The sequence below is a fragment of the Melospiza melodia genome, chromosome 1 (genome assembly GCF_035770615.1).
Source record: "Melospiza melodia melodia isolate bMelMel2 chromosome 1, bMelMel2.pri, whole genome shotgun sequence".
Classification (NCBI taxonomy): domain Eukaryota; kingdom Metazoa; phylum Chordata; class Aves; order Passeriformes; family Passerellidae; genus Melospiza; species Melospiza melodia.
Genome location: NC_086194.1, coordinates 47,947,236 through 47,974,863, shown reverse-complemented (window position 1 = coordinate 47,974,863; position 27,628 = coordinate 47,947,236). Strand labels below are relative to the sequence as shown.

The 27,628-nt window shown below is 41.6% G+C and overlaps 1 protein-coding gene across 1 annotated transcript in view; it reads left to right on the top strand.

Moving 5' to 3' along the window:
• Nucleotides 1-27,628, top strand: part of AOAH (acyloxyacyl hydrolase) — a 76,584-nt gene that overhangs the window by 34,334 nt on the left and 14,622 nt on the right. The window contains exons 8-18 of the mRNA XM_063171634.1: nt 1,536-1,606; nt 2,923-2,983; nt 3,489-3,559; nt 4,065-4,113; nt 4,450-4,498; nt 5,612-5,706; nt 12,816-12,907; nt 14,900-14,982; nt 20,398-20,434; nt 21,474-21,548; nt 27,438-27,610. Coding sequence (XP_063027704.1) covers nt 1,536-1,606; nt 2,923-2,983; nt 3,489-3,559; nt 4,065-4,113; nt 4,450-4,498; nt 5,612-5,706; nt 12,816-12,907; nt 14,900-14,982; nt 20,398-20,434; nt 21,474-21,548; nt 27,438-27,610 — 856 coding nt within the window. The remainder of the gene's footprint in view (nt 1-1,535; nt 1,607-2,922; nt 2,984-3,488; nt 3,560-4,064; nt 4,114-4,449; nt 4,499-5,611; nt 5,707-12,815; nt 12,908-14,899; nt 14,983-20,397; nt 20,435-21,473; nt 21,549-27,437; nt 27,611-27,628) is intronic.

Here is a 27,628-nt window from a genome sequence, read left to right as displayed (position 1 = left end):
CTCCTTGATTTCACTTTTGCCTTCTTCAGAAAGTGCACTGTTACAACTCCTACTCCTCTGCAGATCTCTCGTCCTCTTCCTCCTCCTTTTCAGTGGTACCTGAGAAAGGTACCACTCTTTTTCATCTTCACCTTGCTGCATGGTCACTTCAGCCACCAGCATAAATGTTGGCTGCAACCTTTGTACTACCTCTGTCTCCTCTCCATGAGCCCAGTTCTCCTCTCCACCCTGAGATCCTGGCTGTGGTGTATTTCTGTGCCTGACCTCCTGCTCTGGGCAGCATGACGCCCTTATTTCCATAGCCTCTTGTTACCTGTCCAAGCAAACACCTTCTCTGGAGCTGCAAGGCGATGCCCTATGCTCCTTGGCCTCACTGCCTTGCTGTGCCGCCTCAAATTTCTCCTTTGTCACTCAGAACTGTGTACACTGGGGGCGCGATAGACCCACGTGGTGTGTAATAACCTTCCACTGGCCTCCAAGCCTGCTGCATCCAAGCTTTACCTTCTGTTTCATGATGGGCATGGGTTGTAATATCATCAGGTATTGAGGACTACCTTACTCTTTTTTCCTGTGTATATAAAGTATGTAACAGAAGGCAGTTGGTCCAAGGACAGAGCTTTCAAGTGCTGTGTCTGTATAAACAATTACCCTTCTTTGCATAAAGTTATGAGTATGCCCATCTGCTCATCTGCTTCATATTTACATGGTAAATGTAGCCTCAGTGAATGCAGAGAACTGGGCTGGGCACCAATTAGCCCTCTGCATTTAGAGACCACTTGAGCACCCTCGGTGTTTCAAGACCAGCTGAACTTACAGTGAAGCCACATGAGCAGTGTGCTTGTGGGATTAATTCCCATGCAACACAAATCATTAGAAAGGTCACTTTCAGCTTCTGAAGCTTCCTGGCTACCTGGAACTTAAACTGGATTGGCCCCTGGATATGGGCTACTAATTTTAAAGGGGTTTTTCTAGCAGCATCTGTCTTTTACAACTTACAGGTTTGGCCAAGATAAAACCTAGATTTCCAGGTAAAAAAATCTCATTCAAAAAAATCAAGGGTATTCTGTGCACAGTCCGGATCCTCTCATTTCTCCTCTTCTTGGAGTTGTCCCTGGCCTTTGGCATGTAAAAACCAGACTCATGGCTCCAAGTGTGTGGCTTTCACTAGTTTTGCACTGTGTCAGGTGTCACCACATTTACCAAACATGAGAACAGCAATTTTTACAAAGAATAAAACAGAAACTGGTTACATGAGAGAAGACAGAGAGAAGACCAGAACTTTTTCTTTTCAAGTTTTACAGCTCTTTGAAAGCAAGAATACTTGGTTTGTAAAACGCTCAGCTTTAATCCTTGACTGCTGTGTCAAATCTAAATCCTCTGGCATGTAGCATCCTTATTGGCATCATTGGAGGTTTTGGATGTTTCTAGGCAGAAAATACATGGTTTAGCTCTGTAATTTACTGACACTGAATATCCCAAGCTACACCACCTGTGAATTAATGCATCCATCTACTTTTATTTTTCTTCCTCTCCAGAAAAGCTTCATGGGGTTCTCAAGTGTGTGTGCATTTCCTCTTCTGGCTAACCTCTGCGAGAAGATTAAATTGTAAGTATACATTTTCAGTCCTTAACCAGAAACAGAACACGGTAAATTTGCTCCTTTCAAAAGTCATCATTAGCTAGCAAAGCTTCCCTTATTTACTTGTGTGGGTTTCCTTTATAAAATCACTGTCTAGGTAGTACAGAAGGAGCCTGCACAGAGTTCAGGTAAGTAATATTCTTCACAGGGATCCTTGTGATTGTTTCAATGCTTAAACCATTTGTTCAATTTTAGCATGTCCCAGAGCTCAAATATGTGACACTCTCACAGATGTGACATCTCCAACAGGAAGCCACCCTTCTCCTGAGATTTTCTGAGCCCAAGAAACTTCTTCACTTAATTTGCTCACCCAGTTGTGGTACCCCTGGCTCAGTGCAGGAAGGCCACCAGCACCTGCATAACTCTGTGAGGAACCCAAATTTAATGTCAGTTGTGAAGCATAGAACAATCCCAAGGCGTTTAAGAAAGTCAGGTGGATGGCATCCAGGAAAAACAACTCATGACAGTGCTGACTTTGAGCCAGTTTCTAAGAAAGGCCAGGGACATGAGCTGGGCAATTGCTTGTAAATTGCATTTGTCGATGTACTCCAATGACTTGGAGGAATACTCAAGCAGGTCTAAGAATAAATCAGGATTATCAGCTGTATATTTGACTGATTCAACTGCCAAGACTAACTTGCTCTCCTATTTGTGCTCATTTAACCGAAACTGCAAATATCAGGAGTTTATTTGTAATGGGTTGATTGACATGAAAAATTTTGCAAGTGTCTTTTGAAACATTAGTCAGGATACATAAGCTGAGTTTGAGCCTGTGAGTTCAGACCATTGAAGGGAATGAAATTTTATAACATATGTTGGATTGCATATATTCAACTCAGATTTTCTGATCTGCACTCTGCACTCATGCACTCTGTCTCCCTCATCATTTTTGGTTTTTTACTTTCCTTTTTCTGTAAGCTAAAAAAAGAAGAAAAAAATAACAAAACCAAACCAACCAACCAACCAACCAACCCCCCTCTGTAAATTTTACCACAGATTTGTTGTCCTAGTTTGTTTTAGAGACTGCAGGTTTGACACTGAAGCCATACAGGAGTCCATCAGCCTCACCTCCAGAGCTCAGTCAGTGGACATTCAAATACAGGATTTGCTCTTTTGGGCAGGATCACTTTGCTGAAGTACAAGCACAGAGGCACAACTGAATATAGAGCAGTGAATATCATGCCAGTTATTATCTGTTCTGTACACTTCACTGTGTTTTTTACTTTCTTAATAGATTCCCTTCCATATGTTAACACTATGGGGGTTGTTTTTGTTTTTTACAGTGTTCTAAGAAATAAACTGCCTTTTGAAGATTTTGATGGAGATAAATTTAGCACCTTCCCAGTAAGCAAAGCTTTTCCTTTGGTACAATAATCCCTTGATAATGAGGATGTCTCTGGGATTCCTCCTACTTTCTGCAAAGCCTTATCCATTCATGTGAAAATAGGAATAGGAATAAAATGAATGGAAGGGGTTTTTGTCATAAAATGTTGAGTTTTTTCCTGGATGAAAAAGCAATCATTCATGTGTGCCACCTGGGGAAATGCACACATAAAGCTGTGCTCCCTGCAGAAGCAAATTGCTCTGCTGCTGAGTGGTTGTTTACTGAATTAATAAGAGGTGAAGTAAAGTCATATTAAACAAAAAATAAATTGCCAACTTGTCTTATTTCTGCACTAAAGCATGCTAGGTGTCACTTATTAAAGCTTAGCAAAGGGACTCTGGAATACAACCTGTTTACTGGGTTTTATTCCTAGACCTTGAGTTAGAGTCTCATTTTAGATATTTCAAATTAAAAGTGCAAGAGCAATAATGGCTGTCGTGTGTGTGTGTTTCTCCTGGCCTTTAGACGCTGAGGGGCTATCACTGGCGAGGCAGAGACTGCAACGACAAAAACACAACCGTGTACCCCGGCAGGCGGTAAAGATTTTAATTACCTTAAAGGCTTCCTATTAACTCTGGCTTCGAGAAAAATGGGCTCCAGATTTTGTTGTGACCATACTCTTAGACAAGCACATCACTGCTTGTTGCTTGACTTCGCTGTGAGGGAGACAAGAGGGGATGATCACGACCAGGATGGGACGCATTTGCAGGGGTGGTGCACACATTTCTTTCCTTTCTCTAAAGCACCTGCAGCTAAAATTGGTCAGACAGACCAGAGATGGGGAGGGAAACCCTGACACTGACTAAAAGGATAAGTTTCATTCAGCAACTTCCAGTATTAACTTTAAATTAATATTGAATTTGCGTTTGCATTTTGCTACGAAAAATTGCCTCTCCTAGATCCAAAGGGGAAAAAACCCCACCCTTCCATGCAGAAAGAAATTTCTAATTCCTTTTTAATTTTGGTGGAAAATGGTACTGGAGATCTGATTTCCCAATTCTTTTTTATGACATTTCTTATCCTTTTGTTTCTCCGTTTTAGTCCTGATAACTGGGATGCAAAAAGTGACTCTAACTGCAATGGCATATGGGTAAGTAAATGAAGTTGTACCTTCCTAATTGCTGCTTCTCTTTTGTCCTCTTTAGTCTTTGATTTAGTTTAGAAGTGTTCCTTTTTTATTTATACTGTTTTTATTAGCTGATATTCCGTTTGTTTATTGATGCTTATGATTATTTAAATTATAGCCTATATGATTAATTAAAATGTACATATACTCATTAAAATAATGTCACTGCATCATTATTATGATGCAGTGCCTCCTGCAGGCAAACATGCAAGAATAACTAAATTCCCAGCCCCTGTTTTGCACTGACATTCTTCAGGTGCTAGACAGGTACTCTTATCTACACTTTCTCTTCTCCAACAGGGTGTGGATCCAAAAGATGGAATTCCCTATGAGGAGAAGTTCTGCAAAGGTAAATCATTAGAGTCAATACAATAAACCATGTGTCTTATGTATTGATTTTATAAATGTTTCAATATTTGCACATTCACAAAGCTAGGGAAAGACAATAGGCTTTACAACATCATAAGAAATGCAAAATTATTGAGTTTTTTTAATCTTGACGATGGGTAAAGATGAAAATTGTAAAACACAGGCTGCTGGTAATTGCCTCTAAAAAGTCAGCTCAGTAATGAAATTGAATACATGGAATGGGGACAGCAGCAAACTGAGATGTCAGCTCTGCATCTTCTCTGGTGCCTGTAGACTAACCCAGAGAGAGGCTTTGAGATTTAGGGAAGCAGCTTAACGTTTGCATTTGTCCAGTTTTACCTCTTGCCATAAATGCATACATTTTTTTCCAGATAAGGCCTTAAAGGGGTGAAGTGATGGCATCAGCTGATCTCGCTGACCATGATGTGGGTGGGTGCCTGTGTGCCCACACTGCACAAATAAAAGCCTCACAAACCAACAGTAACTGCAGTTGCCACTCACCTCACCTCACACTGAAATCAGTATCCTGGGTATGAACCATTGCCTGGCAAGACTCCTCAACATTTTTAGATGAAAGGCTAATCTACAAATGTTAAGTGACATTAATTATAAACCAGACAGATTGTTCTAGCAGAAATACTCATATGAGTAGCACATCCGCCACCCAGTTCTGTTATAAGGAGCTTTGAGCAATTTTCTGAGTAATCCGATTTCCCTAAATGTTTAAGTACTTTTTAATGCATAATCTATGGATAGCAAAAATAAACACTGTCTGCACAGCAGAACCTCTGCTGAAATAACACACAATTTACAGCCAGGATTCTTTTCTGATTAGCAAGACCTCCCCCTGTTTTTCATGCCCAGTCCCCAATTGTTTCCCTAGGGTTGTCAGCAAATGCCTGTTAGACGGTTTCTGCTGCAGATGGAGTGAAATCCTATTGCAGTGTCTGAACATTTAAGCCACGTGAAGGGTGGTGTAGCCAGTCACCCTGTGACTCCATCAGCTGCTACTGCTGCTCCTCTTTAAGCACTCTCCAAGCTGGGTTTCAGCTTGCCCTTCCTGCCCATGTGACTAACAAAATGCATCCATCAGGTGCAGACTCCAGAGGGGTGGTGCTCCTGGGGGACTCGGCCGGCGCTCACTTTCACATCCCTCCCGAGTGGATGACCGTCACACAGATGTCAGCGGTGAGGAACCACGCTCAGCTTGCCAAAACCACTGATTGCCATTTGCTCTCTCTGCTGTGCTGCGGGTTGCCAAGGGGAAACAAGTGCAAAATGCTTCACTGCACTGGAATTTGTAGTTATGGTCTCACGTGTATCAGTCCCCTCTGGCATCTGCTCCTGTGAAGATAAAAAAGCACAGCCCCGTGCTGCTGCCGCCCCTCCGGCATCTGTGCAATTGGGTCAGGGAAGAGTTTGGCTGCAGCGTCCCGGTGCCGTGCCAGACACACAAACCAGGACATCTGGCTTTCCACGCACGTGCCTGCAGCTCAAGGAGACCCGTGCTGTCTGTGGGATCAGACCTGCCATTAGCAGCCTGCTTGGGATGGCTCCTTGCTGAGAGGGTGTTTGCAGAGGTGACCCTGCTGACAGCCAGGGAATTTCTGCTTTAGGAATCTGGCTTTGAAATGACGTGCCCTGGATTGTTTTCCCTCATCCTGTGGCATATGTGAAATAGGTCTCATAACTCCAGTGTTCTGGTTTTGAGGATTGTTGAACAAATGCATTCGCAGGTGTTTGAGGGTCATCCAAGTATTTATAATAGATTTGTCCTTAAGGGAAGAGTTCCTGTGACCATAAAATATCCCTGTCACACTGATGTCTATCCTTGGGTGGTTATCCCAGCATTTCCTATTTTCGAAAACAAAATGCACCTGACTGTGAACTATACTGAGCCTGTTGCAGTTCACTGGCATGTAATGAAATAATTGAGAGGAAAAAATCCTTCCAGCAAACTGTAATTATGGGATGGAGATAAATGTCCAGGTATGTTCCTGACCTTCATTGTTGTTTCCTATCCTATCAGTCTCTAGCCAGGGAGGATTGTACCTTGTCCTTCTCTGCCCAAGAGTCTGTTGCAACAGGGGTAGCAGATAGATCATCATGCCCACCCTTCCTGATGAAAACCTTCTACACATCCACTGGTGGCTGTAGAATAAGGTTACAGACATTTCCTGGAGAACAATGCTTTTCCCAGACTTAGTTGCTGTGCTGTGGGAGGCCTGAGAGTTTCATGGGGTTTTTTCCACTTTTGCTCCCAGAGCTGATTTAAATGTTGCAGATTAGCCATTGTTTTTCTTTGTTAAATGCTTATGAACAACAATTAGACGAATGACACTGATGACAGAGCTGATGAGGAACATAATAAATTACCACTAATGATAATTGAGATTATCTCATCTAATAAAGATGATCATAATAATGATGGCAAGGATGATTCTGACAGTAAGGCTGGCATTAAAGCCATGTAGGCAAGACCAGTTTTAGACTATTTCAGCATTTTATTATCATTGTAATGAAGATTTAGAAAGAATTTCTCTTGCTTGAAGCTTGCTGATCCACCAGCTGGATGGGTCAAGGTCTGCTAATAGCATGCCAAGGCACAAGCTTCAAGGTTGGGAGCTGGAGTGCAGATTACAAAAGTGAGTTTTGGAGGTTCTTTGTTATTGTCTGATGAGTGCAGAGCAGCTTGCATGGGGAGGGATTTGGTGCACTCTGTGTAAGGCCCAAAAAATATATGTGAGGTTTGGGATAGGAAACAAAACATGTTTTTTTCTAGGACTATTTCCAAGCTTTTCTACCAACCTGGCAAAAATACATCAATTAAATATTAATGCAGACATACAGAGATCTCAGTTGTATAAAACCTATTATCTGTGATTAAACTCTAGCAAAAGTAAAAGGTTATTTAATTTGGAGCTCACCATGAGCGCAAGAGCTGTCACCTGAGCACAGAAACACTGGCAATACCATTTCTGAACTAATTCTGACTTTATCACTGCCTCTTCCTTTTCCTTGTCCTTTGTGTCTTGCTTTCTCTGTGGAGGATGTCAGCAGCAGCAATTTAACTGCCTTGGGGTTGTGAAAGTGCAATATTGCTGTCTCTTGTGTTGTATTAAAAGCCACTGGAAAATATTCTTCATCTCTAGGCTTAGTTAACAAATTAACTGACTTCAATGATTTTCAGTGCAAGGCTTCCCACAAGGAGAATTTTGAAGCACATCCAGAGATGGTTTTGTGACCAGAGAGCGTGCAGAGAGTCTATGGCCTAATCTTACAGGAAACATCTTTAATCTGGGACCACAGCAAGAATTTGAAGTTAGGCCTTGGAGAAGAGAGGAAAAGGCATCATCTTTGTGTACCTGCTGTTCCTTTGTGCTGTTTAACTCAAGACACTTGGCTTTGATTCTGCAAAAATTTCTTTGATAAGGCACATAAAAATATTAGTTTGTCAAATGGTTCTATCCACAGTCAATACTAGAGCATGTTCAAAGCTTTAATTTTCATTTCAATAGAACCTCAAACCTCCACATGGAATTTCATATAGCACTTCCTTACCCCTGCCCTGTGCAGATTTTTTATCATGGGTACAGAAAAAAGTTTTGTGCCTCTTAATTTAGATTTATTCTGTGTATTATTTTATTACTTTAATATTTTTCTATATTTTTACATATTCATTTTATATGCTTTCTATATTTCACATATTTATTTATATTTATCCTTTTGTGTGTTTACATTTGCAAGTGTTTACATCTACAGGTGTAGAGTAAAATTTACACTTGGTAACAATGCTGTGGGCCCATCTGCTAATCAGCACCACATCAGTGGCATCTGTTAATTCCAGTTTTAAAGCTAATTAGGTGAGGAAATAATTTTTTAGGAGAGATGCCTAGTATTTCATTAAAAGGCTCTGCAGAATGGTTGTTTTTCCTTATTTTTGCTTTGCATAGTCTACCTTGCAAAGGAGATCCTATGATAAGTATGGAAAGAAAAGAGAGTGTGAATGAGAAATTCACTCAGGATGTTGTCTGGGTAGCTGGATATTCAGCACAGGGGTGACAAGATAAGATTTGGGCTGAACAGCTTTGGAATTTGTATGTCCATGCCATTGACTTGAAGATGCTATACACTGGTTTTTGGATTTCCTGGTCTAATTAGGAATTTACTCCCCTCTTAGCTTTGCCCTGTAAGGGTCATTACCCCCAGTGTAATCTGGGGTTATGCAGGGGGCCATGCTGCTGTTATATGTCTCTTCTTGTATGGATGCATCAAGTTGCGTCATTCACTTTTCCCACAACAAGTCCTCTGGCATGCTAGACATCAGAGGGGGCACTCATGTTTTCCAGTGCTATTTCCAAAGCTTTACCTGGGAGCCTGTCACATAAACAGTTAGCATCCCTCTCAGAGTAGGTTCTTCCCAGAAGGAGCACATGGAGGCATTACTCGGTGTGGGAAACACCCATTATGAGCTGGAAACATCTTTGAAAACTGACTCTTGAACATGCTATTTCTTCAGCTGAAACAAACAATCAAAGAAAGAAAACAACTAAAAAACCACCACTCTTCCTTATATAGGGGAAGTCCCAGGTGTCTTACGCAAAGAGAATGAAACATCTCTAAGAAGGGGTCAAGTCAACTTTATTTTGGCTTTCTTGGGTTTGCCAGATTTTTCTTTGAAGAGTTTCAGCAAGAATTGAGCTGAATGTTCAACCCTTTAACCTGAAAATCTGGATGCTAAAAGTGAAGTGTAATGCAGTAGACATGCACTTTATAAGGCCTAGGAAAGCAGAAGTAGTACTAGGGTTTTTTTGAGGTAGACGTTTTTTGCAGAAAGCTCATGTTGAAAACACTACTATGTCTAGTGATGGATATTGTGCTCCTGCTGCTCTGTCCATCTGCTTACTATTGACTTCCAAATAGCTACTAATTACAGCATTTTTCTGTTGTGTGTCTGGAATAGAAGCAACTTTCATATCTCATTTTAGAGAGATTTTTATTTTGAGGTAAAAGAACTATATTTATAAATGTGATGGAAATAAGACCCTTTCTGGAAAGATGCAATTTAAAACTGTTGGATCTCTATTTTGTTGCTGAATAAAGAGAAAAATAAATCCCACATTATCCATAGTCCAGTAGATACCTAGTTGCCCACAAACTCAAGGGGTTCTCAGATATCATTAAGGTAACTGTTTAATATTATTTATTTCCTATTAACCGAATTCATAATTTCTTTAAATGTGGATTCACGATGTTCCAAACACTTATCCCACTGACTTCTTTTTTTCATACCACTACAAAAAAACCCCCAGGAGTTTGATGTGTGCAAATCTTTTTAATAATATTATCTAGCATTCCCCTAGATCCAGAGAAATGCAGGCAGGTTTCTCCAAGCTTGTATTGTCATGACTAAGACATTTCATTTTGTGGGAAATAAGGTAATAGTTTTGCTAATTTCAAACCTCTGTCCCTTGAAGCTTTACAGAGCAGAAATGCAATTTTTGCTTTTTAAAAAGATAGGCTGTGCTTTTCTCAAGAGCTTAAGGTTTTCTTATTTGTATTCTTAGAATAATAAAGTTGTCTGTGATACTTAATACTCTCACCAGTATTTGAACAGCATTAAAATCATTATAAAAAGAAACATCCAATTTTCCTTCAAATTAAGGTATACCTCAATGATTTTAAGATTTTCAGGATGGAAAGGCTTGTATGAGTGTGAGGTTTCCAGTGCCCTTTTGTATTCTGATTCTGAAAATCTCTTGCCACAGCAACCCTGAACTTTCTTCCATTTAAGCACAGCTTGGCATGTGTGCATTCAGCATCAGCCATGGCTCTGGCTGCCCCATGCTCCAAGGCAGGACACACCTAGGAGAGGAGGATGTTCACTGGAATGAGACCCATCTAAAGCATTTGAAGCTGAAATATGGCATTTGAAGCTAGGCTGGAAGAATTTTCTACTGATTCTCTGCTAAAATCTGGCACGTGGGCTGAAGCTGGTTTCTCAGCCAGAATAGTCTAGAGAATGGTATTTAAACAAGGCTGTGCTCAAGAGAGTTTTATGCAAAAGTCAACACAGTTGCACCTCCAGAGTGGGACACATTTGCATCTGAGACTAAGCAACACAGTCTGTTAGGCTGTACTTTCCAAACTACATCAATGCAGAGTTTAAGGTTCAGCATTCTTCTGAATTTTCCATTAACTACTCATCTTCACCCTTTGGACCTGAAATATCTTCAGAAGTCTGGCCCTTAAGTGCTTTGTTGGAATAGTGTCAATGCTAAATGCTTATCCAGTTTTCAAATGCAACTGTAATTTTGGGCTCAAACGTTCCTCTTCAAATCAATTTGCAACTCAATTAGGCTCTGGCAAATTCATATTTAAGCCAAGTTTGCAGGGGGAAAAAAACCAAACAGTTAGAAATTACTGGGACTTGTCCAATGAATATATTGTTTTGGAGTGCCAATGGTAAATAATGAGAGAATTGTTCATAAAACTATTTGTTTAAAAAGTATTAAATAATTTTTATCTCTCTTATACTCTAATATATGTGTCATTTATAAGAGATCACATCTGAAGGGTTTTTTCTGTCCTAGTGACTGTTTCTCTCACCTCTAATGCTAACCTGTGAAGAGGAAAATATTGCAGAAGGCCAAGCTACGCTGTATCCCTCCACTTCTGCTCATAGCTGTGCCCTTGGATTAAGTACTTTTTGTTTGCACACAAAACTAACAGATTTGAAGAAGGTAAATTTGAAGTTTCCCTGCAGCCCTAAAAAAATGAATGTTTTTTATTTTTATATGTATGTACACATATGCACAAGGACACGTGTGTGAAAAAGAGAGAACAAACTGAAGGATAATTAAGACAGGCCCCTTTTCACCTTGGTAGCTAATGCAGATGTGCTGTAGGTGGGTCAAATGTGCTGTTACATGCTTTAAAGTGGCATCTGCTGTACATTAGACTGCTCAGAGCATGGCTTCAGGATTTCCTGTCTCCCACAACCCCTCCTTTACTTGCCTTTCCTCCCTTTTCCCTGCATCTCTCTCCATCCTCTTACAGTCAAAATGCTTAGACACATACTCAAGCCATAGCCTCAAGTATAGCTCCCATTCACCTGAACAATAATTTTCTTGGAATTAGAACTTGGTGGGGAGCACAAGATTTAGTTGTTTTCTAGCTCTTCAGTTACTCTGACCCTCCTGGATAAAGAATTACCCACCTGCTTGTTGTTTATAGCAGTGAAGTCTTAAGGAAACCCCACAATTGCTTGAAGAGAAAATGAAGCTAATAAATTATATGGATTAAACCAGCCTGTAGGTTCTCTGATTTTATGTTTTGACCTTCTTTTGGTTATTACCTTTTTCATCAGCAGTTTTCCTCTTTATGAGCACACTGGATTTATACATTTGTCTTTGCAAGCATACCCCAGACCAGGAGAAGCTGGAAATTTACTCCATGTTCTGTCCTTCTGAGGTGGCACAATTTATCAAGGCTATTTTCCTAACCTTCCATGAATTTTGGGACTTTCAGAAAACAAAGTGGGAAAGAACTGGGCACTGTGTTTTGAATGTGCAACATGGCTTGCATCTGTGGAGAGGCTTTCACAGGGGCAGTCACTGTAAAAAAGCATTAGGGACCAATATCAGCAAAACAGAGAAGGGTAAAGGATGCATGCATTTGCATAGGAAGGTTATGCCAGATGATGTGCTTTTCTCCCTTTTCCTTGCCATGCTCAGAGGCCTTTCTGACCCTGTTGCTTTAGTGCCATCCCCAAAATTTAGTGAGGACCAGGCAGAGGTTTTCAGGGGATTGGTTGTTCTCAGCTCATCCTGCTGTAGAGGGCAGGGAAGCTTTGAGAGAATTTGACATTATGCCTTTGCCATATTCTCTGGGGACATCACACTGTCATCTCTTCCTGTGCCCAAGGCTGACACACCTTTGGGCAGGATGGATGCTGGAGCAATCAGCTGCTGCCTTGGGGGTCCGCACCTGCAGTACCTGCTCACATAAGGAGGAGTTTCGGACTCTTTCAGGAGGAGTTTTGGACTCTTTCAGGAAAAAAAGGCACCAAGAGCTGCAATTCAGATATCTTCCCTGTTTTTCCTTCCTCCATCTCTTCATATGCCTGTCTTACAAAAGCCAACATTTTAAGAATATGCATACATAGTTACCACTACTACGGCAGTTAAAATTGCTGTTGTCTGGCTAATGCTCTGGCTAAGAACTGTTCAAATTTGCTAACAGGATTTTATGTCTGTGAGGGTGAAACCAGGTTGATTTTAAAATTTCTCTTTCAGAAATCATTTGCTAATCTCCCCATGGCTTTCAGTGATGAGTTTGACTGGCCCCAGTTCTCAGAGATCACTGGATTTCTCAATTCCACCATCGGGTAAGCCAACAGACAGGGTGGCCAAGCCATAGCAAGTCCCTAGGTCTCAGAGACAGAGCAAGATAAAAAACCAAAGCAGTGCTTGAAAAGAAAGAGAAAAATACTATTCAGCTCTGCATCTGCTCTTTCTAAAACCAAGATCAACCCTGGATCTTGGACTTTAAAAGATATTTTAAATATATAAGCAAGTCTTCCTGAAATTCAGAGTAGGTTTTGGAATCGGTCAAACTGTAATTTAGATGGAAAAAACCCCAAAGAAATAAAAGATAAACTATTTTCTTTTACAAAATCCAGGCAAGGAAAGCATTGCTGAAAGTAACAAAAATCAACCTTTCTCTTTATTTTTATTTTTAAATCTTCCTCTCTTCCTCATGTTTCCTTTTTGCTGATGAAAACAGTGGAATAAAGGGTATCCCCATGGTTATTTCATAGTGTTCCCTACTGGGAGGAAATCTTTCTTCTCCTCTTCCCACATGTTTTATTTTTTTTTTTTTTTTAACACATTTAGAGGGAAATAGCAAAAGGAGAATTTGAAAGAGTCTGTGACCTAATTTGCTGTGTTGGTTTGGCTCATGTGGATGGGGAAGATTGCAGGCATAGATGGAAAAAAAATAAACTCCCTGCCAGAAGGGAAGGAAAATAAAGTCCAAAACACAAAACACCTTGAAATGCCTGCAGTTGTAGCTGTGAAATTAAAAAAAAAAAAAAAAAAAGCCGAAAACAAACAAAAATACAAACAAACAAACAAAAAAACCACCCAAACTTTCTATTAATCATCTCTCTAGCCGGCATTAAAAGGCCTTTGAATCCTGCAAGAGCTGTAGGATACAATCATTGACCAGTGCCTGCTCTGACCTAAGTTTCAGATAATTTTTATTTTTTATGTCTAGGATAAGTCAGGAATACAGCTGAATGCCAAACCAAGCATGGGTCAAGCTGAAGAGGCTTTCTACCAGCAGAATTTAAAAGTTGGCAGAATAACATTTTTTTTCCCGGAAAAATATCCGTGGCACCATATCCTTGCACTTTTTGTTTCCTTTTTTTCTCCCCGTGCAAAATCCAGGCTCTCAGCCTCAGCTGCATTCCCACAGTATCTGCTTTAAGGCAGTTTACTACTTGACAAGCCAACAGGAAAGGTCTGTGCAGCCTTCTCTATCAGAGCCATGGCAAAACTGATGGCTAAAACCCTGTTACAATGACCAGCCTCTCAGTACACACTACTTGTCTGGGCTCCAAAGAATCTGAAGCTCACAAGTGATCAGAGCTTAGAACTGCCCCTGAAGTTGTCAGTGATAGCCTTGGTCCAGTGCTCAGTTTTTAATCTCTTCCACTCCTGAAAGATAAAAAAACCCCAACAAATAAACAAACAGCTGCTGCCCAGATAGAAATGACTGTGTACTCATGGCTGGGAGCTTGATCTTTTCATCACCCTCTGGGCTGTTATCCTTTTAATTTGTTTTGGTTTTTTTTTTTTTTTCATTTTTCTCCACAGTGCAAAATAAAGGAGAGAACTTATAACAGCAAAGTGTAACCTGTTTTCAGATTAATCTGTCCAAGATTTATGATGTTGGGAAATGATTGCCCTGCCAATATTTCTTCTCTTTTACTTACTGTTCCATAACAACCAATTGAAAAGTCAATTTGTGAACAACCAACAGAATTGTTTTGATAAATGATGTATAACAAAAAGGCTTTTAAATGCCTTATCTGAAAGACCAGGATAAAAGCATTGTTTCTGGATGGAACAATGTCAGAGAAACTCTTCATCAGTTTACAGTTTCTGAGCAGGTATCTTTGCTTTATTTTAGGCCACCCTGTTCAAGATTAAAAAGATTTATGGCCACAAAAAGAGAGAGATGGCAAAATAGAAGCATATACATAACTGGGGTACTGAGTTTTTCAGAGACAAGAATATACTTCATTTTTAATATCTCTGTGTTTTCATCATTATCATATGACTTTAGCAGTTGGCATTTTCTCCATTTATTTCAGAGGGTGGACAGACTCTCTGTATCTACGTTTACGCAAGAGAAATCGCTGTAATCACAGAGACTTGCAGAACATCTCCCAAAATGGTATGTCAACTTCTTTAAACTTCTATATTATTATTATTATTATTATTATTATTATTATTATTATTATTATTATTATTATTATTATTATTATTATTACTGAAATTACCAGTGCTGATAATTGATGCTGCATTAATGAACATCTGTCAGGAACAAAGAGAAGCCCCTTCTTAGTTGCATGCATTTCTTATGGAAGAATAAAGAACAGCACCTACTTAACTCAGCACTTATTTAACCCAGTGGGGCTGGCATCCTAATGTGCTCTCAGAACAGATTTTAATAAGTAATCAAAGGCAGAAACAAAACTTAACACTGTTGGGTTTTGATTAATTTATTTTGTGGGGCTGGCGCACATCTTCTTTCTTTTTAAAAACGCACACTATATATACAAATATATGTAATACATATACATATATATTACATTTATATGCACATTACATATATATGTGCATTACCTATATATATAATATGCATATAAATATGCAGCAGACCTGATCTACCTAGAATTAAGAAAAGTGTCTTGCATGGTACCCCAGTGTGCAGTGAAGAAGAGGAAGGTTGCTACAAGAAATAAGTGGGTAGAGAAGCAGCAAAGCAGGGAAGAGCAGTGGATTTGAGAGCGAAGCCGTGTCCCTTCTGCATCTCTCCTGAGGCTAATGCTGCTTAACATTTGGAGTGGTGACTTTAGAGCAAAGACCAAGGTCCATGCTTGATGACTTCTTTGAATGAAGCTAAATTAACCATCCTGGAGTGGGGCACATCCTTACACAGGAATAATTTAGATGAGCTTGGGAACAGCAGGGGCAGGAATTGCAGCAAATACATGCTGCAAATTTGTACAAAATATGCATGACAAAAGTAATGATGAGACTTCTCTGAAAACTAGTGGCCCATTAGGCAGAGATGGTGGAGGGGCAGGGCCATTGGGGTGCAAAGAGAAATTCCAAGAAACCATCAAGAGTGCAGGGTAGAGGAGGAAAGAAGGTTGAAGATGCATCAGGCATGGCATTTTGTCTAGAGACAGGGAGACAGTCCTTCCTCATACAAGTTCTGATAAGACCTCAGATTTTGATCCTGTTTCTCTAAGGAGGACTGACCTGGATGGAGACACAGGGAAATGTTTTGGGGAGGATTAGGGCAATGGACACTTCTGAAGGGATGATGCAACACATTGACATTTGATCAAAGCATTAATTAAAAGGTATTTCCAATTTGATTTCCTTTGAGGCATAAATAGAGGTGGAAGAATAGTTTAAACTGAAGGATAGTTCTGGTACAAGAACATGGGTTTTCATTAAACTTACCTCTGTTTGGGGGGATTTTTTTTTTCAAAAAAAGCTATCAGGAGTGAAAAGTCTTAAACCAGAGGAATGAAGGCAAACAAGAAATCCTGAGTTGTCAGAGGGGTTGTATGAAGGAGTGACAGTAGTCTTATAAATTGAGTTTTATGATGTTAGCTTTTGTGTCTTGGATTAGCTGATGTCCCTAACAGCAGGCTTAAAAGACACTTGATTATGCTGTGATTATGCCTTTTTGTTTCTATTGTATTTAATTAATTTTCATGCTTCAGAAAACTGGCTGCAGAAGCTTGGGAAAATTTATTTTCCTCGGGTAGATAATTTGGCTATATGGGATGTTCTTCCTTTCCAGCAGATGATTCATGCTGGCTACAAATGAGGAGCCCTGCTGTCTCTAGAACTACTTAGAAACTTATTAAATGGTTGGAATTTCCTGAAAAAAATTTGGATCAGAAAGGATCTGCCCCAGCCCTCCACCTCCAACAAACAGATACATATAAATATCTCTAAGGCAGGTGCCAAGAGGACAGTGCTGGAGTCTTTTGGTGGTGCTCAGCAACAGGATGAGGAGCAATGGCTATAAGATAAAATTCAAGAAGTTTCACCTCAAGACGAGGAGGAACTTCTTGACACTGAGGGTGGCAGAGCACTGAGTAGCTGCTCAGGGAGTTCATGAAGTCTCCCTCTCTGGAGACATTCCAACCCCACCTGGATGCGTTCCTGTGTCACCTGCTCTAGGGGACCCTGCCTTGCAGGGGGGTTGGACCAGATGATCTCCAGAAGTTGCTTTCAACCTTAAAAACTCTGTGATTCTGTGAGTCTGTGATCTTACCAGGTAGAAGAGGCTGCGCAGACAGGTAGCATGATGCAGGGATCACTTCCAGGCTCAGGTGGGCATTTTCACCTTTAAAATTGCATTCTGGCAGCACCAATGACACTGGCAATGCCTCTCATATGCCTTGCTCCTTCCTGTGGCACACATGGTGCTCCTGAGGCTTGGAGTCTGCTGTGAAAGTGTTTTACAACATCTTTGGTGCCATCAGTCAGGCGCTTCTGACTTTCTTGCCTGTAAGTTGCAGGGTGGAGTTAGTGGCTCCCATCATTGCAGTCCTCCAGGTGGCCTTTCTGGTGAGACAGAATTTTAAAAAGGGCCAAACTAGATGGTCAAGGATGACTAAGCCAATGGTTTCTTCTCATTTATATCCAATTCACCTCAGCCTGATACCCTAATTATTTTGTTCTGCTCTTTTTACATTAATGGGAGTAGTATTTCATGTGCTTCCTGTCCCCAATTCCCTTGTAGATTTTTTTATAATCTCTCACTGTGTTCATCGTTCGTTTTTCTCTCCACATATCCCCTTTCCACTTACACTACAGACATCTGCAGGATATAAAAAGAGGTGAGCCTGTGTCATGGCAAAAGACTCTGCAGAAAATTAAGAAGTGAATTTAAAAAGGGAAAAATTACCAGTAAGAGAAGAATCTCAGGATATCTTCTCTAAATCATCACACTGACACTACAGTGTAAAGGTTCACTTTTATTGCCTCATTTGGTGTAATAGTTTCCCAGAATGGGAGGATTTAAAAAGCAACCCTCAGTGTCAATAAAGCAAACAGCTGAACAGCCTGACCTAACCCCACCTGGGACACCTAAACCTTCCTCTGAAAATGATGCTTCACAGCCCCACATGTGTGCAAGGAAAGGATGCTGATCTGGTGGGGGAGATATGCAGCCAAGAGCTAAAGCTCAGGGATGGCAAGCCAAGCCAGGCGCCAAGAACAATGTTCCTGTTCAGCTCCCCTCCAAAAACTCCAGCACTGTGTCAGACTCAGCACAAAGGGACATTCCCTCACTGCTCTTCTCAGGACATGCATCTTCACCATGGAAAAAAGCTTCCCCAGCCTCCGTGCTAACAGGATTTCTTCCTTCCCTTTCTTAAAAAATCCCATTATCCTCTGGAGGTGATGGACCCTTCCCTCACAACTGGAAGCAAACCCAACCTTGATTTCACAACCAAAACTAAAAAAAACAAACCTCACCAGTCTGAGATTACTTGGAAAGCAACAGAGAGAGGCAGGAAAGATCCAGGAGTAGATTCCAGGCCATTGAACAGTGTAAGGGTAACTGTTCTGCTTCGTCTCCTTATCTCTCTCAAATGTTTTCATCACAGATTTCATCCTGTATCACAAAAGCTTCCCTGAAGACTCAATTTACCCATAAAAACTCCTTTCTAAAATACCCATTCATGTTCTTGATGTTTTGATTTGTAACTGTGCTAATGCTTTCCACTGAGCTGCTTATAACTACCTATGCTTGTGGAGGTAATACATACCCAAGAGCAGCTTATTGCTTTTTTGTAAATACATTTGAATTTCTAGAGGTCCCAGTAGCTTATTTATGCTGAAACCACAGCCACAGTCCAGGGAGCCTTGTGACAGAATGGCTTAAACAGAGGGTGTTCAACTCTAACTGAAAGAAGGGCTGTTAAACAGGAAAAAAACCCAACTTTTGGTAGTTATGTTCCAAGCCATAGTTTCTGAGGTTTTTGTGGGGCTCTTACCCTGCTGAAAAGAGCTTCTCAATAGAAGGGCTGGATCTTTGAATGGATCAGCAACCCCCAGGAGAGAAGCAGCAGATAGATACATTCATTTTCAGCTTGGAAGAACTGGATTATTTAAAACATAAAGGATTCCTTGATATATGCGGTTGGCATCACTGTGAGTGACAATAACAAAGGCACCACTATTAAAATGCAAAGTGTACTATTGCTACCTTAGGGGTTTATATCTCAGATCTCTTCCCCCATGCCAATCCAGCAGGGATTTAATGATGTTCTGTCCACAAGTTTCCCCTCAAGAGCTGCAGGGAGGGCAGGATTTACTCCTCAAAGCAAGCTTCAGAAGCACAAAGCAGAAAAGAGAAGAGAGAGATCAGGGAAGCATTGAGCTGGGAATAGGAGGAGGATAATAAAAGAGGAGAAGGAACGAAAAAAGAGGAGAGTGTGAAAATACTGAAAAATAAGAGCAAGTACGACCTGCAGGATCTGCTTCTCTGAAGTTTATGTTTCTGTACCTTGCTATGAGGTGAACTTCCTGCAATCACAGACCTAGTCTCATCTTGACTAAAGCCTAAAGTCTGTTTTGGCTCCTTGTTTGCTATCCCTCTTGTACTGTAGGTGATGGAGTTTGATTTGTGTGCTGGAGATGGTTGGGTGAATATGCATAGCCTTTAAAGACCTGCTAATAAGTTTAATGCACAAAAGCTTTACTAAATGGGAATGCTTTTCTCATTCAAAACATAAATTAAATATTACAGATGCTCACAGGTGTTTAGGTGTAGTCAGCTCCTTTCCTCAAGGAGGAAAGATTTTCATACAACCCTTTGGATGAATTGCTAAATTTGAACTCTTCTTGGGAGGAGTGCAGCTGGCCTAATACTACTTAGAAAAAGTCTGACACTTGTGGGGAGAGCAGTGCAGGAACCCAAACACTGGTGTCTACAGCTCTTTGAGGTGCTTTATGGTATCTTTCCCAGCTCCAGCTGCCTCTCCAGAAGTGCACAATCTCTCATGCCTCTTGTGATGTATCTGCCAGCCCTGCTGCAGCTGCCTTGGAAACTCTGGGATGTCAAAAATGGCACTTGGTGCCTATGTTTAGGACCTGAATCTGTCCCAACGTGGTATAGCTGTGAGACATTTACTCTCTCAGAAGAGCGAGAACAGTTCCCTTTGCAATTTATAGGGAAAGTTAAAATAGATTGACTGTTGACAAGTCAGGTTGGCTGGTTTACAGGAGACTACTATGTTCAACAGATGGGAAGAAGCTGCCAGATCTGGATTAAAAGCCAGATCCAAATAACCCTGCACTTAAAAGTATTTGATTTTCTACAGGCTGAAGTGTGCAATTCAGATAAGGAAGCAGCAGGTCCCTGGATATAGCTTTACTTCTTGGTGCCAACACCTAAAAAGGTTACAGAGAGGAATTGTTGCTCCATTTTTACTTTTAGGGCTTCTACATTCTTGGCAATGTATATGCAATCTAGTTTGGTTTTGCATTCAAGGGTTTTGTGTCACTATAACAATGCTGTACTATTTCTCTTGTTCCCTCTATGTGTGATCAGGTGGTTCTTCAGGAAACCTCCTCTCTTTAATAAAAAGGTGAGTGCTTAATGGGATTCAAGAGCTAACTTGAGGTACAGGAGCACCGATGGAGTTCTACCTCTTTGACAGAAACAAGCAAAGCACTGTGAGGATTATTTTATCCATGAATGTTCTAAGAAGCACAGCTTCCCTTGACCAGTGTGCTCTGAAGTGCTGGCTTTCTTCTCTAGTATAAACATTAATAAACAGAAGAAAACTGGGTTTAAGAGTGGAAATCATCATCTCCATGGCCTTGAACTTGGCTCTGTTAAGCCAGTGGAGCATTTCCAGTGATTTTAGTGGAGAGACTAAGCCTTTCCATAATCTGTCTGTTGGGTCCCCTTAAATACGTGCAGCAATGTAGATAGACATGGGCAGGCCCACTGTTATTTCCATATGGATATAACTGAGTAGCTACTGAGTAGTGAGAGGCTGAAACTCTCCTTTTCAGATGAATTTGGGTGGGTTGTGGGTCAGCTGGGTTTGATTTAGTTTGCTTGACACTGATACAGTTTGTGTCCTAAAGGATTTATTTTTCTCTCATCCTGACAAAGAAGTAATGAATTCTTACCCTCTAGCACTGAGATTCAAACCACATCCTGATTTGATCTTTAGTTCAATTCTACACATAGATTTAGTTGTCAGCCAAACCTAGTCTTCCTCTCCCATCTCTGATTTAAAAATTCCCATCTTGATTCATGCCTTTGCCCCAAAGTGAAACTATTTGATTTGGCTTCTGAATAACACAAAGAAAATGGAAAGCCAGCAGGAAAAACAGTGAAAAAGACAAGTTCATGAGCACTGAAAGGGAGAAGTGAATATAACTGCATTGAAGTCACTTTACTAAAATATAAAATTAGAGTGAAAAAAACCAACCACACAAAAAACCCCGAAACAAAACAAAAAAGCCTCTCACAAACATAGGAGCACAGTCATTGGGGTATTGGCCATATACAAGTGGGATACTTCTAAACATGATCTCACACAAGCATGGTGTGTGATTCAGACACTCAAGAGTGTATTTCCCCAATAACATAGCTCCATATTTATCTTTTAGTTTGGCCAGAAACCAGCTGTTGGACAATCCAGCCATAGTTATCTACGCTACAATTGGGAATGATGTCTGCAATGGGTAAGGTGTAAACCAAATGAACACTTATAGTAGCATAAATTTGACTTCCTTAGAGTACTGCTGACTGCCTGGACATTTGTGTCTCACTGATTTGTGCTTGTCCATAATGATGGCATTTTCCTTTGTTATTGGTCCTTCTTTCTTAATTTTCTGCTGAAAATACTTGTTGTTTCCTTACCTGTATTTGTTACAGGCACCTACCAGTCCTGATTTGGAGCTTGCATTTCTTTCTTTCTTTTATAAGCCAGTCATAAAATGACTAATGGTATGTCTGAGGTAATTATTTCTAACTTAGCAGAGGAAATGAATAATAACAACGGGGGGGGGGGGGGGAAGTGTTTAAAAGCAAGTATATCCATCTTACCCATTGTGCCACCTCCTCGCAGGAGGGAAAGCATGACTGGTTCATCATTTCTGAGGAATGACAACACAGTCCCCTATCGAGGTCCATTTTCACCCTGCCTCTGCTTCCTGCACTCTTTGCTGTGCTCTCCTGATGAGGTGTTTTGTCTTTCTGGCTTTATTCACATCATAAACTCTGCAGGAGCATGAACTGAAGCTTTCAAAACTAATAGTTCTGGTATTACCCATTAGCAGCTCTCACAGGGACACCAAGAGGTCACAGGCTGGATGCTTCCCTTCCTCCTGGTAGTGAGAAGGCAGAAAACTCCTTGCAACCAGGACAGGGCACAGCACATCCATGCTGCAGTTTTGGTTTTGCAGGAGGTCTGGTGCTCTTGCTAGTGCAACATTATTTTCACCATGGTCAATCTTCAGCTTTTGTTGTGCATAGGAGAAATCAATCTTTCTTACACAGAGACTTTCAAAACACTCCCTTTAACAAATGCTGCACATTCAGCTGAGTTTCCTGCCAAAGGTTTTGAAAGTTCTCACCTGCAGATTGTATAATAAATTGTATAAAGTGGGAGCTACATGCAGGCTGTCAGATGTGGCCATGAAAATGGCCAAGGTTTGGTGTCCTAAATCTGCTTAGCAGGCAGTTCATGGTTGAAGGTTTGTTTGCCAGGTGCTGTGTGTTACATGACTTGTGAGGGTCCTCAGGGTGAGAGAGATTGATGAGAATCTTGCTTCATGATCATAAGGCTGGATTTATTAATTTATGATATATAATACATTATAACTATACTAATAGGAATAGAGAGAAAAGTTCAGAAGCTGCTAAGCTAAGAATAGAATAGGAATAGAATCACAAAGTTCCGTGTCCAGGCAGAAAGCAAGGACAGACTCTCCCGTGAGTGGTCAGCAAGTCCAAACACTCACAGAAGACCAATCACAGATGCACCTGTTACATTCCACAGCAGCAGATAATAATTGTTTACATTTTTCTTCTGGGGCCTCAGATTCCCAGAAGGGGAAAAATCCTAAAAGAAAGGATTTTTATGAAAGAATGTCCGTGACAGTTGTGTTCCAGATGAGGATGTCCAAAGCCAGGCAGGGCTTTCCTCAGCCCTGCAGAACCTGGGAGCCCTCAGCTGTGGCAGAAGTGGGACCACAGGGGCACCTTTTATGTCCTTTCCTGGCATGACCCTCACCCAGCCCCATGCAGGCAGCACACAGAAATCACCTCCCATGAAACCTTCCCCCTCTGGTGCTCATGCTCTCTGCACCCCTGCCCAGAATTGCCAAACCTGCCCTCAGCACCCTGCTCCTGTCAGGGAAAAGATGCACAAATCCTCACAAGCAGTGCTACCATGCTCTGAGAGGGAAAAGCAGTCACAGGCTCCCTGGTACTTGCTGACAAGACTGTCCTGGGGATCAGTTTACTGGGAAGTTTATGGAGAGATCATTGCATCCATTGCCAGGATGATAAAGCCCCTACTCCCTCCAACACAAAAAAGAAAAATTCCACCTTTGCTAAAGTCCATGGCTCCTGCCATGGAGACTTTCAAGGTGTCTTCTCACAGGCTTGGCCCAGGCTCTGTTGTGCACATATTTCAATTCTGCTGTGTCACTGCCTTTGCTAAAAGCACCTCTTTTCCCTTTTTTTATTCCTCATTCTGCAGGCTATTCCTTTTGCTCACCCTGTCTCTAATACTGCTTTCTACTCATCTGAAGTAAAAAGAAATTTTCCAGAAATTTAAACCGTTTTGACCTTGCCTCACCCATTTGTATATTCCAAAACCTTCCACAGCAGTATTTAATGCTTGCTTGAAACTCTGATGTTTTTTTATCCCAGCATTCACTATCTGGCAGAGACACTTTTGTCTGCTCAAATTCTCACTGCTGTTTTCTGTCTGTTTTCTTCCAAAACATTCACAGCATCAAAAGAGGTTATCAGGCTGTGGTGATCCCTGTGACTCCTGCAAGGAAAGACGCCACGGCTTCTGTAGCATCCTGCTGTTTCCATTGCGGGGGATGGACAGCAGAGAGAGATTTGTTTCAGTGTCCCGTTACTGTGTAGTTGCCCTGGCTCTGATGTACCTACAGAGGTTACAGAGGATGCCGAGCATCTGATGGGCTTGACTTCAAACCTAGGGCTTGGCAAATAAAAATCTCTTCAAGGACAGCTCTAAACTGCAGTCATACAGCCTTCCTGGCCTTATCCTGTATTTTGGCTTCAAAAGAGGGCTGTGTGCTGAGCATACTGGAGACACAGCTCTTCCCAAAGCGCTGTTAAAATGCAGGTATTTCATCCCATGCGAAGAGCGGGGCAATGAGTAATGGGGATGTTTGTAGAGGGAAAGGATAATGAAATTGGCAGCCTGTGTTACACATTCCCTGTAGTCTCCACACCGTGGTGTCCAAACAGGAGGGTGAGAAAAATAAAGACAGATGGCAATGGTATCTCTCAGCCCACTGAGGTGTGAATAGGGGATACAGAGAACTAGCAGAAAAAAAAAAAATCAGACAAGAAAATAATGAGCACCAGACGTCTCAAATGCTGCACAGTTAATGCAAATATTGGTTGCATTTTGGGTATGGCACCATTTCTCCAGCCTCTCCTTCACACATCTGCTCTTATGACATCTGCAACAGCAAGGTGGCAGCAGCAAAGCAGGGTGAGCAGCAACCCGCTGTGAAAGGACCTTGTACAAAGTGACGCCAGTGCCAGCAAGAGCATTGTGCCCCTTCATGGTACAGCTATCAGCAGCACCAAAGAGCTGCTGCACCCTCCTGCCCTAAGAACAGCGTGTGAGCAGGCAGCACCTGTAGCCCTCATGCCCTGGGCATACCAGCCCCGTGCAGCAAGCCCAGGGGATTGAGGTGAGGGTACCACATCAGGCCCTGGGGCTCACCCAGGCACCTCGGAGTCCTTACGGCAGAGCCAAAATTGAACATGCCTACAAGGTTGCTTTCTTCTCATTTGGATTTCATTTCATAGCATGGCACAGAAAAGAAATGTGAAGACATATCTGCATGACTTCAACACTGCATGACAAGGGAAAGTGGAATTATGAATGTCATATTAATTTTGGCTTGTGCTGACATGTTTACTTGTGGTAGAGGCCTTACACCAGATCAGTATTTTGAAATCAAGTGCTGCAACGCCTGTAGGTGAAATGAAGTAATTTCAGAGCAAATCCACAGTCTTATCTCAAAAGTAGCTTGATTTGGTGGCTGTCACAAGGATAAACCTGAATCCTAATGCTGTTTTTCAGTTCTTCCTGCTAGAAAGTCTCAAACACTTCAGCAGCACATACTGCATTAAGATAAATTTCTGGGCCCAGGAAACTCACCCAATTATTATTTTGTGTGCAAAATGCAGCTCACTGAAGAATCCCAAATCCTTCTAAGGGAACATCATTCTTCCAACAGGATTCAGCATCCATTTCCCCCCTCTGAATCTAAACATTTTGAACGCCTCAAGACAGAGCAACAGTGCTTTGGAAATCTGCTTCTGTGGTGTTCACTGACAAGGAATCTGACCCAATTCAGCTTGCTCAGCACTGCAAGCATCAAGTTTGCCCTTCTCTTACCCATGGTAAGACAAGAAAGAGATGAAAGAACTATCCTAAGGAAAGGACCTGGATGGAGCCTTCTGGCTGCTGATTGCTTTTCTACAAGCAAAGAGCACAAGTAAGAGGACAAAATGTGGGAACCACCAAAACAATGAGGGTGGTCATTAGTGCAACCTTCTTGCTTGGAAGGACATCCCCTGTCCTTCTTGACCTCACTTTCTGAACACCTTGTTCAGCTGGGTCACATCACCAAGACAGAATGAAAACCTTCCCAAGGTGGATGGATCCTTCTCAGTTTTGTGTTGCTGAAATGGCTCCTGAGGTATTAAAGACTGTTTTTTCCCAGTCCCATGACCGAAGAAGAAGTTGAGATTCCTCACCTCTGACTCTCAAGGTTGTTTATTTTCTCTTATGTAATAAATTATTTTTCTGACCCGCTGAGGTCTGTCTGTCAGGTCAGTTCATGGCACACTGACTGTCCTCGGGGCAGTGTTAGTTTTTTATACTAAAAACTACGTGTACTTTATTTACAATAATTTTCCAATACCTATCACCTATGTTAGACAGTGTGTCTCTACTCTAAACCAATCCAAAAGTGCCACCATCACAGCAGAAGATGGAGGACAACAAGAAGAAAGACAGGACACACCCAGATTCCTCCATCTTGCCTCTTGAACTCCCATTCTAAATCCCCAAAATTCTACCTTTTCACCCTGTGATAAATTCACTATCATTCTACTCAAACACTTGTGGCTTGTAAATCTTCACACAAAGTTGGTAATTATCCCCATGGGTTAAAATTGAAGGCACAGGTGTCTTTGACTCCGTGCCAAGGTCTCTGGCCCCCTGTCAGGGTCTCGAGTCCTCCAGAGCAGCCAGAGGAATGTCCTGGGTTCTGACAGATCCTCTCTTGATGGGATGGGACAGCCTTCGCAGGGCTGTGTCCCCCCTTGCTGCCAGCCCCTGCTATGGACACGTGCACCACGAGAGCACAGCAATAGCTCTCGGGTGGGAGAGTGCGTGATCGCTTTTTCTGTAATAAAGTGGTTGCTATAATAACATAACTAGAGCAGTGTTCTCCAGGCAGCCTGGGGTGGTTCTGCTTGTTTGTTTTTCTTATATAAATTGAAATGTATTTCAACTTTAGGATTTAATTTCCCCTCACACTCCTGCAGCATTTACAGCTAAATAAAAGAGGGAAAGGATAAGCCTGAGGTGAGGAATCTGCATTGAAGAGGTTCACGCCTGACAATGAGTCACAAAATGTGGGCATTCAGTCCATGTGGAACGCTGACACAGCTCCTGTACCCCAATGGTCTATTTTAATCTTAGATATCACCTTTCTCCAGGCTCACACATTTTCCAGACCCTTCTCCTGCTCTCTTGGAGAGCTGTAGTAAGAGGTGTATGACATGTGAGAGACAAAGCTACCTCAGATATTCCTACCTTGCATAATCAAAGAGCATGTTGAAGGTAAGGTATGTACAGGAACCCATGGGGAAAGAAGTCCTACATTCACCCGGCTGTGATGAGGGATTGGTTTTGCATTACTTCTTTGCTTGCTTTCTCTCTTCTTCTGCTTCTTCCTCACTTATTGAAAAATAACTGCTTTGGTGTGATTTTTTGCCTTGACACCCAAGTTTTCTTGCTTTTACTCTCTCTGTGATTACTCTCTGATGCTTAGCTGCCCACTGAGGTTAACCCACAACTGGAGTCCACTCTATGAAAAAGGGATTAATTTGTCTATTTTTAGCAGAAAGATGGGGTATGCTGAGGGAGGGAGGTTTCTATATCACATCTGATTTTGGCAATGACAAGTGAGAGACATCACAGCATTTTCCTAATGTTTTATTCAGCTGACTTAATGTGGAAAAGCAGCAGACAGAGGAATTGACTCTGTTTCAGGTGCCCTTTTGGAGACACAGTGTTCCTGACACAATGTCCTGTTGGCATCCTCTCTCTCCTTCAGGGAACGTGACACACTGGCCCACATGACCACACCCAAAGAAATGCTCTCCAACGTGGTGCAAGCTCTGCGGTACCTGGACTCCCGTCTCCCAAACGGCAGCCACGTGATTCTAACAGGCCTGGTGGATGGTCGCTTCCTCTGGGATAACCTGCATGACAGATACCATCCTCTGGGTAAATTTGGGGTGCTGT